At 38.0% G+C, this 16,899-nt stretch overlaps 1 protein-coding gene across 4 annotated transcripts in view; it reads right to left on the bottom strand.

The window, feature by feature from the left end:
* The window catches only part of tenm2a (teneurin transmembrane protein 2a), a 300,779-nt gene that overhangs the window by 228,279 nt on the left and 55,601 nt on the right, over positions 1-16,899 (bottom strand). For all 4 annotated transcript variants that reach the window (XM_079892536.1, XM_079892537.1, XM_079892538.1 and 1 more), the window contains exon 2: positions 16,115-16,414. In XM_079892536.1, coding sequence (XP_079748662.1) covers positions 16,115-16,343 — 229 coding nt within the window. In that variant the 5' untranslated portion in view covers positions 16,344-16,414. The remainder of the gene's footprint in view (positions 1-16,114; positions 16,415-16,899) is intronic.

Raw genomic sequence — 16,899 nt, 5'->3', positions numbered from 1 at the left:
TGTATAATTATTGGATACTTTTGAAGAAGATTCCAGTCATATTTGGGTTTTTTTCTGCTGTCCAGCTTACAAGCAGTGCCATATGCATGAACACACGTACTCGCATAATGTTTGTTGGAAATCTGCAGACTGTGAAAAAAAAGACCATCTTGCTCCCTTTTTATGTTTACAAATTTATAGTACAGCCAGATGGAAAAATACTATAGTAAACCAAAATAACAGGCATCTTTTTCTCAAACTGGGAATCTTTCCCGGAGTGGGGACCGATCCCAAAAGCACACTCAAAGCTTGTCAAATCACAACTCCCAAAGGAGGTGGTCTTTCACAGTAAGAGGCCACAAAAAAAGACCCACCATCCTGAAGACATCATAATATCATCAAAATGTCTCCTAACTTCAAAATGTTCTTTTAAAGTTCTCAGTTCTCATTGTGTGTGTGTGTACGTGTACGTGTACGTGTGTGTGTGAGTGTGGTGGATGCATTTTCTGCCCCTATTCTCTTGTGGGTTATTTAGTCAATTACACACTTTTCATTACTTCTGATCATCCGGACTTTACTCTTGTCCTCATGTCTCTCATAAGCTCCTAAGGGATCATGCCTCTTTCTTCTTCTTCCTGCCAGTAACTGCAGTAAGAGCCACCATGCTCCATATTCTCTTGACCTTTGGCTTTATATTTCCTGTGCTCACTCTTTTCCTGACAGTGGTCCTCAAATATTAGAACTCAATTCTTACATGTCATGCATTTGCTGAGGTTACTAAACTGCTTCCTGCAGCTATCAAATACAATAGCCTCTGAGGGAGTAAAACAATTTGTCCTGTTCCATAGTTGTCTAAAACATCACAGTTTTTATAATGACCAGCAACATTTTGGCACCATCTGAAGAAACTGTTTACAGGTCATGTTTTTATGAGCGGTATAGGAAGACAAATGCATAAACTTAATTGAGTAGGCTGGATAAAGTATCTGTGCAAGTTGCAACCCACTAGACAAGTACATTTCCGTGCAAATGCATTTGTGCACAAACCCACTATGTAGTTTGATCATGCTGTTTTCTTGTTTCTTTTTTAGAATGGTATTTTGTACACTGTAAACTAGATGTTAAGACTTTTTTATTTAATATCATAATGAATTATGGGGTTTTGTAAGATTTTTTTTTGTTGTTGTTTTTGAAAGAAGTCTCTCATGCATTACAAGGCATTTCTTTGACCAAAAAATACTTCAAAAAAATAATATTGTGAAATATTATTTAACATAACTTTTTTCAATTTCATAATGTGGTGGCAAATAGGAATTTTCTACAAGCCTTACTCCAGTCTTAACTCTTTCCTGCCACTTTAGTGAATCTGTCAATATAATATAAATGCAAAATAAATAAAAGTAAAAGCTGGTAGAGAAGGTAGTAGGCAGATAATTTGAGAGAAAAAAAAGTGTGTGTGTGTGTGTGTGCGTGTGTGCAAAACCCTAGCAAAATCTTTCATCTCATTTCCCATTCCATTTTAGAAGCTGGTGCCAAATCAGTCAAACAGGTCATTTGAAAAAGTTACAAATTTCAACTTTTAGTGATTCTGGAGACTGTAGGGGTGCTGCATTGGATCTTAAAAATTGGCTTTTAGTTTGCATTAAAGCCTCGTACAGGTGCCCGGACACACATTGAGGTAATTTACGGGCATTACACATCCCCAAGGACTGACTCAATCCCATTTTGGGCCCCAAGAGTGTAAATTGTCTTCTGGTCATTATGCTTCATCAGGCCCATGAAAGAAGCATTTGACTTTCCGGAGAGAGTGGGCTGATTGGCCATTTGAGTAATATAAAAAGACCCCCGCTTCAGCAGGGAGAAGGATGTGATTTCTGCGTCCAGATCGGCATGCCTCTCTGCGGTCTCTATAACCCCCCACACCCCACTACTGATGATAGCGGGTAATGGACCTGCTCCAGAGAGCGTCTTTGTGCTGCATGTTTGTTCATGTTCTGTGGGCTGATGGTTATTATTGTAACTGAAGGCATGCACTGAGGAAATGGAGCTCTGTGGGAATCTGCGAGAGTAAGTGAGCGCTGACTGAATCTTGTTTAAATCTGCCACTTGACAAAATTTAAACTTTAACTCTTTTAAAAGAAACTTTGGAAAGAGTTACACGTGGGGTACACCATTTTTAAGTTGTCACCATAGACTGTAAAAAAATATGGACGTAAGATGTGTCCTAATTCAGGGGCTGCATCCTTTAAAGGCCACGTCCTTCTAAGTGCGCGACGAAGGCTGTCCCAATTCGAAGGTCCTTCGAAGGCTCCTTCAAAATGCGGCCTGCAAATGTGTCCTTCTTTTCCTGTGAATGCAGGATACATCAGAAGGATCCTTGCCTATCCCAGCCTATCGCAGCCTTGCCTATCCCAGAATTCATTGCGCGCCGGAGACGAAATTGCCAGATTACACTTTTAAATGTAAGTATTGGGTTTCAATTTAATCGAGTAATCTAATGTATCTAATAATAAAAATGAAAATAATATTAATGAAAAAATACAATAAAGGTTCAAATGTTGACTTATATGTTACCAGTATGTAATTTTACATAGGCTAGTTTATACTCTTTAGATTTTATTATGTACATAAATTGACTATGGTGAACATTTTTAGATAGGTTTTCAACCCCGTTTTGTTTTTAGGCAGTTACAACTATATATTTATAAATATATAACTTATATAAAGTATATATAAAGTCCAGTACAAATGTTACTGCAGCTTATCACAGTTACTAAGCGACAAAACTAGACCGTCTCATTGAACAAATCCCGGGACACAGCTAGCAACAATTTGTTAGTGGCAATACATTTTGTTAGTTTCATTTTCCAAATAACCAGTAGTGGAATTTAACGACATACATTTAATCTGGATTAAAGTATAATGTTGAAGTACTTTAGATTGTTATTCAACTCCAATTCATCTCAGAGGCAAATAATGTACTTTTTATGAAAAAATTACTTTTTACACATGGATATTAGATTATGATATTAGACATTGTTTAAAAAAATAAGAACAGTATATAATAGAAAAAGTAAAAATATGTCTTTAAGATCAGGAATAGGCAACGTTCGGTCCTGGAGGGCCGCTGTCATCGCTTGCATGGTAAAATATTTTATGGTTTGATTTTTGAGTATGTGAGTTAATTTCTTTTATTCTTCCCTCTTTCTGAGAACATCCCAATGACATGGCAGCCCACGCCTGAGTCAGCCCTGCAAACCTGTTAGTGGAAAGTGGAAATATGCACTAATCCCAGATGATGTCCCACTGGCAGAGGCCTTATACTAGGGCCTCTGTGCAGCACCACCAGGATCTCCTGCTCAGCTCAATAAAAGTCTACAGATTTTTTTTTTTTTTTTCAATCTGTTTTATGTATACTGTTAATTTAAACTTTTTTTGTTTTTCTTTATCTTAAACGTAACTTATCGAGTAAATAGTTATAAAAAAAGTAGGCTACTAGTAAAAATGTATAGAAATGTATAAATTAATTGACATGACAAAAATAAAAGTACAGAATAATTTATTTATTACATTTACAAGTTATACCTTGCATTACAAACATAAACAATGCACAGAAATTATTTTTTGTTTCATTTACAAATTATAACTTACATAAAAATAATGTAAGCCTATACGATTGTTTAATTTACAAATTTTAATTCACATAACCAAAAGTTTATTTCTCTACCAATCTGTCAAGAAGAGAAAACAATCTGTCCATTCTCTCTCTGCTCTGTCTCTCTGAAACTTCATCTCCTCCCTAAATATCTCGATCAGCTCATCCTCTCGGTCTCGTTTCTCTTGGCTGCTGCTGGTGCTGGTTCCTCATTCTATCCTTCGCAGCCTGGGGAATGAAGGACGGTAGGCAGGGTTGCCAGGTCTGTGCAACAAAAGTAGCCCAAAAAGCCCATCTGTTCTTCTCCATCGGGCAGCCAAATTCTCCACTGGATTTTTGCGTCTGAGGGATGTTTTGGGGGTGTTGGAGTGTCGAAATCGTACTTACGGGGGTGGAAATCTTTTTTTTTTTACCCACTGCGAACAACTTAAAAGTAGCCCAATTCCGCGGGAAAACCTCAGACTTGACAATACTGACAGTAGGCCGCATTAGAAGGATCCTTCATCTTGGGACAGCCTTCGTCGTGCCGCTGTGACGCAATCGGCCTTCGGAGGATGCAACCCCTGAATTAGGACACAACTGTAGTGTCTGTGATGTCACCCCAAGGTTTCTGAAGAGCATTTTTGAAGCCCAAAGTGGGCGGAGCCGGCCGTCGCCATCTTGGCAACACGTCACCTCCGGATAACCGAAAATGGGCAAAAGAGGCGGGATTAGCTGAGTTGATGTGGTGATGCGGTGATGCAATCCACCTGTCACTCAAGTGACCATGCCCGTAATTATGCAGAACTTTAAGGCTTAATATAATTTAAACGGATGAGTTATAGAAAAATACACCCCCCTCACAGTTGTCATGAAGGGTAAAAATAGCTATATAGACCAAAACCACTTTTTGTACCAGGCTGTAAACATATTTTTTTCTGCTGTAAAGTTGGGCATTTTAACATGGGGGATTGGGATTGACTTTCTTTTGGAGCCTGTCTCTTGCGGCCAGTCGATGAATTGCAGTTTAAGTCACTTGACTCACTTCTGTATTGGATTCAAGAGAGAGACCGGAAGGTTGCCGCTTGGTTGTCACATCTACCTAAAATATGTAGAAGATATAATGTACAGTGAATCCAAAAAGAATTTGGACACTTTAGACACATTCAAATTAATAATTGCCTCTGTGTGAGAATATCAGCCAGAGCCACATTTATATTAAATTTATTTATAGATCATATTTTACACAATTGTTTTTTTAGTTTTTTTTTGGATGACACCAACTTCTTGGTTGACTAAATGTTATTGCAAAAAAGTAAAGTGAGTTCTGACAGTGAGTTCTGACGCACTTTTTAAGTGCGGATTAGGTGTCTGATTTTTGAAAATTGTAATTTTCAAAAAATGTTCTTTTGTTTTTTGTTTTGTGCAGTGAACAGATAAATCAAGGTCAGCCTGCTGTGTTCAAGGCAAGGTACATTACTATGAGGTGGATTGTGAGAATGTGGTCCCATTAATGAAATGACACAGCTGGCTCGGCATCCCTCTTGATATCTACACCCAGATCCACTCGCTTTCTCAGCTCACGTATACACACACTCACACAATCACGACACCTTCAATCAATCAGCACCCATTCAGATTTACCTCTTGTTCAACACTCACTCTATTGTGATCTCTAAGCAACTTGTTAATGTAGTGCTCTATAATTATATTGCTATGGAGACGCAGTTGGGTTCCCCATCATTTGCCAGTAACTAATATACTTACATTTGATAGAGATACAGATTTTCCATAATTGACTGACGACACACTGCATTCCATGGGAAATCAGCTACTGCCACAGTTACACAATGTTGGGGTGTAGCACATCACAAGTCACACATGTTAACAATGTACATGTAATGTTACAATGTAATTTATGCTTGTGATTGCAAAGCTGAATTTTCGGCATCATTGCTTAATAATTTTTTTTTGTTATTATCAATGTTGAAAACTACGGAAGCCCTGAAACGCAACGTTAAAAAAAAAAAAATCTGTAAAAAAAAAAAAAATTCTAGTATTTCGAGATTAAAGTCGAAATATTTTGAGAATAAAGTCGAAACATTTTGAGAATAAAGTCAAAACATTTCGAGATTAAAGTCGAACCATTTCGAGATTAAAGTCGAAACATTTCAAGATTAAAGTCGAAACAATTCGAGATTAAAGTCGAAACATTTCAAGATTAAAGTCGAAACAATTCGAGATTAAAGTCGAAACATTTAGAGATTAAAGTCGAAACATTTCGAGAATAAAGTCGAAACATAAAGTGTGTGTGTGTGTGTGTGTGTGTGTGTGTGTGTGTGTGTGTGTGTGTGTGTGTGTGTGTGTGTGTGTGTGTGTGTGTGTGTGTGTGTGTGTGTGTGTGTGTAAAGAAATGCGCTTGTGAAGTCGAACTGCCTGGGACATGGATCTACAAAAAATAGTAGCTTTTTACTTTTATCTGACAGGTGCCAATCTACCAACATGCATTACCATGGCATTGCCTATAGACGAGCACACAGACTCCGCCGGAGTAGGTTCACAATCTGGTCGAAATTTTATGTGGCAGTGTTTTGACGTGTTTTCGTGCTTGTCTATAATAGGCAACACTATCTGGGTCGCGAACACTTAACAGTAACCGCACTGTCTCCCTCTTCACCATACGTTCTGGATACATTTTAAGTGCATCATTCTGTATCCAATCATTTGGCCGGATCCCGTGATTTCCTCAAATATAATAACCACTGGTGGTGGTTGAGGAGAGATTCCCTGAAATGACTGTAAAGCGCTTTTAAGTGTAGGCCTACAGTAGACATATGAAAGCGCTATATAAATGCCTCATTCATGCATTCATTCATAAAGCTGGATATCTTGATCCAGTCTGAAAAGTGTTTTCGCCTGTAGACTAAAGTCTATTCCGGTGCAGTATATTTTATAATGTACTATAGCCTAATGTCATGTTGGTAGACTTGTAGAATTTCCTTTTGTTGAAAGGCAAGATAAAAGTAAAAAGCTATTATTTTGTGAAGATCCATTTTACACACACACACACACACACACACACACACACACACACACACACACACAATGTCTGGTTCACTATCTTTGTGGGGACTCTCCATAGACGTAATGGTTTTTATACCGTACAAACTGTACATTCTATCCCCTTACACTGCCCCTGCCCCTAAACCTACCCATCACAGGAAACATTCTGCATTTTTACTTTCTCAAAACAACTCATCCTGTGTGATTTATAAGCCTTTTGAAAAGTGGGGACCGCTGGCTGGTCCCCACAATGTAGGTGATCTCAGGTTTTACTATTCTTATGGGGACATTTGGTCCCCACAATGTAATATAAACAAGGGCACACACACACACGCACGCACACGCATGAATGCCTGTGCGGCAATGTGAAATAATGGCAAGCACACACGCAACTTCTACGGAAGACTTTATTCTCGAAATATTTCGACTTTAATCTCAAAATATTTCAACTTTATTCTCAAAATATTTAGACTTTTATCTCGAAATGCCAGATTTATTTTTTTTACACTTTTTTTTTTTTTACATTGCGGTTCAGGGCTTCCGTAGAAAACAGTTATGCTGCTTAATATTTTTTTCATATTTTTAATTATTTAATTTTTTTGTGGAAATGATGTTCCTTTTTTCAGGATTATTTGATTAATACAAAGGACAGCATTTATTTGAAACAGAAATCTTTTGTAACATTATAAATGTCTTTAATGTCACTTTTAAATAATTTAATGTGTCGTTGCTGAATAAAAACATTAATTTCTTTCTCTTTTTTTTATCATTTTACTGACCCCAAACTATTGAATGGAAGTGTACGTTATTTTTATGTAAAAATGTACGAAAAAGTAACTAGATACACATTAAGAATAAAAGGTAACTAGATACACATTAAGAATAAAAGGTAACTAGATACACATTAAGAATAAAAGGTAAAGATGTGACAAGACTGGTTATTTTTACAAGCAAGTGCGCAATATTTTAACACCTCACTGTAAAAATAACATCTCCCAACACTGCAGATACTGAGCGGAAACTGCCACTTCGCCTTGGTTGACCGTGTGAGGATCACATCTAGCACACTGTCTGATTCAGAGCCTCCTACCTGTCCCTGTGACATCAGATCCTGCGTGGGGCGTGCTGGCACCGTAGGTGGTATGCTATCATCGGTGGTCTCAGAAGGGCAGGGTGTTAATTGAGAGGGTTTACGCTCAGCAGTGGGTGTCCAGTGAGTTTTCGCAGCATACTTTGTTCCCAGGATGCATAGCACATCATTAGGGCCCCCATTAATGTTGGGACATAGAGTTAACAGCTAAGCAAGAACAGGGCCCTCAGTGTCAAACGCCCTGCCCCATGTGAGCCACCTGCGCCACGCGGCCACTCAACACCTTTTAATTGGGCAGCAGAAATAGATCTGACCCCACAGGGAGCCATTTTGCTTCTCATAAACCACCTGACATAAGCCCTTGATATTAACACCATTGTATACGCTGCAAAAGGCTTCACCGCTAACATGTTTGAAGGCCCGAAAGAAGCAGATCTAAAGTATTGGGGAGTGCTAAGAGGGTGAGTATATTTTTTTGGTAGTCTGATAGCGTTCAAGTTGGGATCCATACTGGTTAACAGTTTGTAAATTTGTGGTGACAATTTTATCGAAACATCGTCTGCATTTGGCACTCCATTACACTTGTATAATGGCTTGGGTTGTGTTTACTGATCAAACCAGAGAGCTCCAAAACATATCTCTAATTTATGAGACCTTCAGTGTTTCCCATTACAACACAAGCTCGCTACTCATTACACAAAGTGTCATTTTAACCTCTCTCTCTCTCAAAAAAAAAAAAAGAAATCTCTGAATGTTTTAGAGTCTCGAGGTGCTGCGTAAGATGCTGTCTAAGGCTGGATTTGACAAAGTATTAAATACCCTGCACTCAGCAGCGTAGTACCATAATTGAACCCAAGGGCAAAAGCGCCCCAAATCGCAGCCACTTAGCCATGCAATACTGTACAAAATATTTAATAATTAAAAGAATCATTCCTACGGAGGGATAAAACAACAGCCTGAGAGATACAAGGAATGACATCTGTAATTAGGTAGAGCTTAGCAGGCTGGTGTCAGAAGAGGTGACACAGCTGTCCAAATTGTAAGTTTAATCGGCATATCATGAGCGCTATTAAGTGCCAACTGACCCCCTGATGGCCTTCAGGGCTCAGACTGGCCACTCAGTCTTGTCTTTTTGGATATTGTGCCCTGGTGATGTGGTAAGCTCCTTCATTAGATGTCTCAGCCACCCACTGCAGCTACAATGATTTACTTCTGCCTTAGAAGACCCCAAAATAATACAGCAAGTAATATACTGTATATTATTCTAACAGTAGGTTGGTTGTGGTTGCCAAGCAATGTATTATCTATTATCTATATCACACTCACATTGCACTCAGAGGTGTGTATTTATAGTCATTTTACTGCAGCTTTGGATCATCCAATCAGAATTTAAAACTATCTTTTTTTTCACTGTAACTATTTTTAACTATAACTTTATAAAATGGCCCATGCTTATCCTGTAAGCTAAAGTAAAACTGTTATGTTAAATGTTGTGTGGGGTGCCACACTTTTACACATTAGTAGTTGAAAAAATTAATAAAAAAAATAAAGAATAAATAAGGTAATATATACCTGAATCGTTATTTATATACATATACATGCATGATCTCTGCCGTTTAGTCTAAAGAATTATATATGTATATATATATATATATATATATATTATTCTTTAGACTAAACGGCAGAGATCATGCATGTATATGTATATAAAATAACGATTCAGCCCTCAGGGGAATCAGGATAACATAATGAGAGAATGTTGGCTGTGATCATAATGTGCATTTGCCTTGAGAGATTCCAGAACAGATTAAAGGCTTTCAGCAAGAATATGCCATATTAAATTCTTAAAAGATTAAGTGACATCATGTTAATGTAATCATTGTAAGGCTTCTGGTATATACGTACAACCTAAGTTTAAAAATACAAAACAAACAAATAAATAAATAAATAGATGCTGGATTAATCTGTTCAGAAGTTTTCGCCTGTTTGGGTGTGATCTCCCGCTGCTTGAGTTTTTCACAAAATGATTTTTTCCCCCCTTGCCTATCACTCAATATGTGTCACACACTCAGATACAAAAATAATGTGTCAAATATGTATCATACACTTCAATGAGTAAATGAACTGAGACAGGATTGTTTCAAATGATCTTCAGCTCAATCAATTGAACGCTCTGTAAAGGTGATGATACACGGGGCAACTTTTTGAGCAATCTTGCCGTCAACATGCAGCCAGGTGAGACACAAGGCCCACGGCCGATCTAAATTATACATAGGCTATAGAAATATGTTTCCCATTCTCAATGGGAAAGTGCCCAAGCAACATCGCTCAACAACATTGACCAGAAATATTGCTCAAAAAGTTGCCCTGTGTATCATCACCTTTAGACTGAATATCTTAAGGTGTTAAACTATATTTTGTGCATGACATATGTTTTTGTATTTCTAATGTTGAAAGCTACTAATTGCGTTACACAGTTGCCATACCAAAATTGTTATTTATATTAGCTATATTTATGAAAATTTCATAAATATGTGGTATTCAGATTTATAAATAAAGGACATATTAAGGTATAGTCTGAGGACAGGTTATTGTAAGGGTATGAGGCAGAATGCAACACTATAATTTTGATAAATAAAGAGATAAATCAATGGAAATGGTACACACCGTATGTGCTAAAACATATCCTCTCAAATCTAGTGATAATGTCTGATTCATTTTAAAACGTGGAGATGTAAATGTTGGTATTTGAAAAAAAATATATATATATAGATATATAACAATGTCAGGAAATGTGGGTAAACTTTGGTTCCATGTCCTAAAAATAAATGTTAGAGCATTTTTCTGATGTTTTTGGGGTTAATTAAAAGCCCAAGGCGTAAAATTATTTGCCTTGAAATGAACCGCTTTGCTTGTATGGGTTGACAAGCAGACTAGTTACAGACAGAGGAGCGTCTGGAAGCTTCAGGGACACTTGAAACCAATTCCCAAGCCATCAATGAGCAAACAAGAAAACTCTCAGCTGTCTCAAGGTTGATGTGAAAAGAGTTCCAGGGTGTTTGGAAGAGTGGACAAGGCTACAGGGCAATGAGAAATAGAATGTGACGAGGGCAGAGAGGGACAGAAAGACAGAGAGGGAGAGAGAGACTGCATTTAATCTCAGAGTCTTTTATTTTTAATACCCGGCAGGTTCTTTTGTTCTCCCTTTGATCTTTTCCTGCCCAGATTTATTGCGATAAACCAACAAAGCACAGAATCAACAAAATAAAATAATTAATGAAATGTGTGACTTGACAGCTAATTCCACATCAAAACCACAGCTGTAGGGTGAGGAGAGGGGACGGAGTGGGAAAGAACGAGTCAGAGAAAAGTCAAGTACAATTTCATTAACAAACTGCTAGGGGACTTCTAAACAGAAGATGACTAGCTTGTTCTTGCTCCTCTTTGAATGCCATGCACAAGCTATCAGCTTGTTTTAGTTAGCTCATAAAGTAGGAATTAGAGGTTAGGCAGTGTGCTGCTGTCCTCCGAAATCCACAATAAAGCCTGTGACGTTTGGAACAAAAACCAACATACAAATCTAGGATCAAACCGGATCCAAATAAACACCCCTGAGGGACCCCTAAAGCCCCTAATGTGAAACTCGTTAGTTCCGAATTGTCATTCTGAGTGATGACGTCTATAAAAAACCCAGATGCACATTTTATACAGTCATAAAGGGCTGTTAATAGACTATTTTTTACTCTGCTATTTATTTTAAAAAATATATATACATTTTGAATTTATAGTAAATTAGACTAACTTAAGTTAAATTAGCATCACTACACACACAAACACAAAGCGTTGCCAATAGTGTCCCCATCACAAATAGTAAGGTGCAACCAAAGTTTACAGCAAAAAACAAAAAACAAAATAAAAGCTTGCTGCAATGTATGGTGTTGCAGGACAGGCAATGAGTGTAGCATCTCTACCAAAGGCCTGTGCAGACACAGATGTGTCTCTGTAGACACAGATGTGCCCCTGCAGGGGTGTGAAGACATAGAGGGGCGGAGAGTGATGGAACATTCGATCTACTGGCCTACCGCTCGCAGCTGGACCATACGCTTGAGAGCCACCGGTGAGCCATAGAGCCCAGCTCAGTTTTCATTTTCACCTAAGAGGGACCATTCCTGAGATGTAGAACACATCTGTTTATAGGAATAAGTGGCCAGATCAATTACAATCAAAGTAAGGGATGCTAGGAATCTACCTCACCTCACCAATTCAATACAATGTAATTTACGACCATTTGACTGATTCAGTTTAATTCTCCACTGTTCTGTCTAAAATGGCACTGCTAAAAACAAATTACAAATGACTTAAAGGGTTAGTTCACCAAAAAATGAAAATTTATTAATTCAATAATTTGCTCACCCTCATGTCGTTCAAAACTATGCATTTCTTCCTTATGCGGAACTCCCAAAAAACAAAAACAAAAAGATATATATATAATTTTTGGTACATATATCTTTTCATTTTTGGATGGATTATTCCTTTAATTGTAATTCAAAAATAATATCTGTATATCGTTGTTTATGTTTTTTTCTTCATGTTTGTCACAACCAATTACAGTTTTCAAAATTGTAAACTTTTTTTATATATAAATAAACACTTTAAAATATCATCCACTTTATATGCTACAAATTAATGTAGACATCACAATATAACGTATGAAAATAAATTCTCATTTTCAGATTTGCTAAAGATTACATTTAACGGGATTACCTAAGTGAGCATTAGTTGACAGCTAAATGTAAAAAATGTAAACTGGAAAAGAGCATGACCAATTAAATAAATAAATAAACAAACAAACAGGCCATTAGCTAGTACAAAAAAATAGTATATACAAAAAAACTAAAAAAAAAGTCCAGTCTAAATGCTTTAAGTACCTTATCTGATTGACAGTCCTGACCTGTGAGCAAATTGTCATTCCCCACACAGCAAAGAGGCTTAAATTGAGGAGCATTAGAGTCAAATCTGCACTCAGCATGACATACAGGAGCATTAGAAGCATGTTGTGTCCTTAAACATGGAATGCAGTCGGAGTGAAAGGTTGGACTGTTCATTCGGACAGAAAATAGCTCTCTTAAAAAAAGTTGAAAAGTAATATTCCGCTTCCTCTCTGCGCAACCGTTTACGTGGGCCGTGATGACTATGTGAGTGAGCGGGAGAGAGGAGCGTAATTTGGCAGTGCCCTTTGAGTGCTGTTACATATGGCCCTTGCACACTGTTAGTCTCCCGTGGCAACACTTCCCACGGATGCATCTGCAGTCAGTGAGCCGCTAGCGCCTCAAGTAGCATCAATCTGACGGCTACCAACTCTCTGCTTCTCCACAGCCTGTCAGTCTGTCTATCTGTCCTCCCTCAATCCAGTTCTCTAAAGCTACCCATAATTCTTGCTCACTGTCGCTGTCACCACACATCCCCCGAGGGGACACAGGCCACTCCACCCCGGGCTGCATGAGCTCTGGGATCTGTTGTCAGTGGCTAAGTGCTGTGGCAAGAAACAGTTGAATGGATGGAGAGAAAAGAGGCTGCAATCTCTCCAGCGGGTTTGTCTTCCTGCCTCGCTCTGAAAACCCGGTCTGGCGCTGATCAATGGCATCGAGTTGAAATCCATTTCAGTGAAATCAATGCGGCACCGGCAGCGGCTCACGCAGAGGACGACTCGCAGGCCTGACCCTGCTTTTTTTAAAGATGACCCCCGCTCCGGATCCACAGCAGCCGGCTCATTATGATGGTGTAGCATTTAGACAGTACTCTCTCGCTCTCTTCCTGTTCTTCCTCTACTGCTTCCTTTTCTAGCCTGCCTCAGTTGAAGCGGCTGGCTTTTCTTATTCGCATCATCAAAGACATTCAAAAAGGGATGTAAAACACAAAGATTAAACAAAGGGTACCGTATCTGAATCAATCAGTTGAGTTTGAGCTAGTAAGCCAGTCACCTTCAATTTGAATCAGCACTGATCAAAAGTCTCCTGTTATTTTAGCATGCATCTGCAGTTTGGCACTGTGCCGAACACCCCTGCATAGAGTCAGCAACAAGTCTACAGCCTGAGGCATGAAGTGGGTCGAGCAGCATAAGCTATACGACGAATAAGACTGAACAGGTGACGGCGGATCAGAGGCATCAGGCTGGGAATCGTCTGCTGGGAATAGGTGACACATTTGAAGCAGCAGGGGGCAGACTTGGAGGGACTTCCTGTAATTTAAGTAAGCACTCTGAGGTTGAGTTGCACTTCTCTCCAGCAGCATGCGTAAACACAGAGAAGGTCTGTTAACTGAACGATTCTGCTTTTATGCTTCAACCCTTCTCTGTACAACACGTCATGTAGAAGCACAGATATATGCCATAGACACAATGTGATTTTGTTGTTGTTGATCCAAAATCGTCTAAATCAGATTATTATCACCCTAAAATTTTACCTACCATACTATTAAAAAAGAGGGGAGTGAAGTGTTGTTAGTCCCTAACTAGGTATCAAAATCTAAAGGGAATTATGATCTGATTTCAAACTTATTCCTGATACATCTAAATTTGTTCTTACACCATGTCCAATGTGTGAAGCTTCACACACACACCGACGTGAAGCTGTAACATGGGATAAACGGCATCTTATCCATGTTAATCAGAGTTTTTGTCCTAACCAGCCGCAACGGCGATACAAGACGGGTGGCAAGATTCTATTTTAAAACTAATTCTATTCGTTTCTGTGACATTGTGGCTGGTACAACAACATACAAAGTATGACAATGATAATCTCAGGTACTGATCATGTCCTTTATTTGATGTTAAAATAATTGAATGTGATTTTGAATATCATTTTGCATGACTTTTATAGACATACTGAAAGCGATGTATAATTAACCTCAGATCTGAATACATGAAAAGAAACTGTGAACAAGCAAGTGTATTGTACGACAAAGATTGTTTCAGTTACTCAGTATGTAAAAATCGTGTAATATTTATGAATTTGGTAATTTCGTTGTGACACACTCTTCTGATTGGCTTTGATTTTGAATGTGTTTTTTTTTGCATCACGTCTAGTGTGGACAGACAAATTGTTTGTCACTGGATTCTTATTGCATTGCATGTTTTTAACTGGGTCTTGAAAGTAGATAGAGAAGAGATGTTTCGAAGAGTAGTGAGATCCAAAGTTTAGGAGCAGTGACACAAAATGATCTTCACGTCGAATGTTTCTAACATCACACTTTGTCTGCGTTCAAAATTGCATACTAAATAGTAGGTACTATATTTTGGTTTAAAGTTTACTTTGTGACCTTAAAAAAATTAGAATGATTGTGTGTAGTATGAATGAAATTCGGATGTACTACGTACACTATGTTGTCAATCTTCCATTCATATATCCTCTCCCATGGGATGTCCATTGAATGCGCATTTCAGAATCTCACCGGAAATAGTAGGTCATCTGGGTACTTTTCGCCTACTGTTTATACTTTGAATAGGGACATACTACTCGAATCACAGACTGTTTTTCGCCTACTATATTGTATGGAAGTAGGCATATTTAGACGCAGACATTTGTCTCTAGTGTGCACATAAGTGTCTCTGAGCAAATTCGCCTAAGAAAAACCCTAACCATCAAATGTGATCGATTAATAATAAAGTTAATTAGATCAAAAATACAGAACAAAATTAAAATATACAGAAATATTAAAAAAAATATATATATTACAATAACTATTTTCGGTTACTATACATTTACTATACAACTACATACAACTATACATTTAAATTCTGAATAAAATTAATGATCAATGTGTACTTATAATTTGATCTATATAATTGGGTTAGGGCTAGTTGTATGTAATTAAGTATAATTTACTGTTATTACAATAGTAAGTACATGTAACATAATGGACAATGTAAAAGAAAGTGTTATTTTCTGTTTTGAAATGTCATTTTTACTTTAATTTTGTGATGGCAAAGGTCAGTGTTAATCTTCAGTGTCACATCATCCTTCTAATATGCTGATTTGGTGGTCTTCTTTCATGACTCTTGTTTAAAAAATAAAAAAGGTCAAAAGAATGGCATTTATTTGAATAAAAATCTGTAACATTATAAATGCTTTTACCGTGAATAAAAAAAAAAAAGGTATTCAGCAAGGATGCATGTTTTAAAACACATTCCTATTGCCCTAAAAGATCAAATATACAATATTCCAACACTGCCAAACGCATGTGGTATATGATCATTACACTGAGCGCTGTATCTTCGGCAATTCTGAGTTACATTTGTGCTGTATATGTGGTTGTCTCTTTACTTTGTGGTATATCTCTTGTGTGTTTACCTCCTTGTCTGGTGAACTCATCTGCTTCATGGTGAACCAGGTCCGCCACACATCCTCCATAATGAAGGCGCGAGTCATGATCGAATGCTTTCAGGGTCTCACTAGAGCTGTAGGATTTCTGGGTGGGTACGCGGCATTCGTCGTTGTCCAGGGAGGAGGTGGTGAACTGCAAATCTTTCCCACAGCGGCCGTGGGTCAGTGTACGGTGCCTGCGCTCTTTCAGATCCATGACATCTGCTGCAGCCCGATGATCAGATCAGTCCACAAGGTGGAGGTCTCAACAGCTGTACAGTCCTTCACCTGTTAATAGAAGACAACACAAATCAATAGATTTCAAAACATAAATTCCCTGCCAAAACGACCAATACGAATTTCTGGTTTATGCTGGTTGTTGCTGGTTTTGTGCTGGTCCAGCTAGTGGACCAACATAGTCATGTTGTTTGCCAGCAAATCTTATCCAGAGAAGCTTTCTGCTATAGAGAATCTTACTGATTAAGGCAGTTTTATCAGCACTGCAGCATCGTAAATCCAGGCCCACATGGAATCAGAAAGCTTTGCAGAATTGCCTAGAATTATAACATCCATTATTCAAAAAGTTATAAACTGTGTGTGTGTTCAGTTATTAAATATTTTGGATAATTTGATTATGCTTCAGCCACCAAAAAGAATGTGCTACTCAGCAATGTAACACATTTTACCATTCTGAAGAATTTCACAGATTTTCACACAGCACTGAAAATGTGAAAATTTTTATTTCTAGGTATTAGAAAGAAAACAGCATTTCA

Source organism: Squalius cephalus (assembly GCF_949319135.1).
Source record: "Squalius cephalus genome assembly, chromosome: 14".
Taxonomy (NCBI): domain Eukaryota; kingdom Metazoa; phylum Chordata; class Actinopteri; order Cypriniformes; family Leuciscidae; genus Squalius; species Squalius cephalus.
The sequence above is the reverse complement of the archived record's forward strand: the minus strand, read 5'-3'. Positions and strand labels throughout refer to the sequence as shown.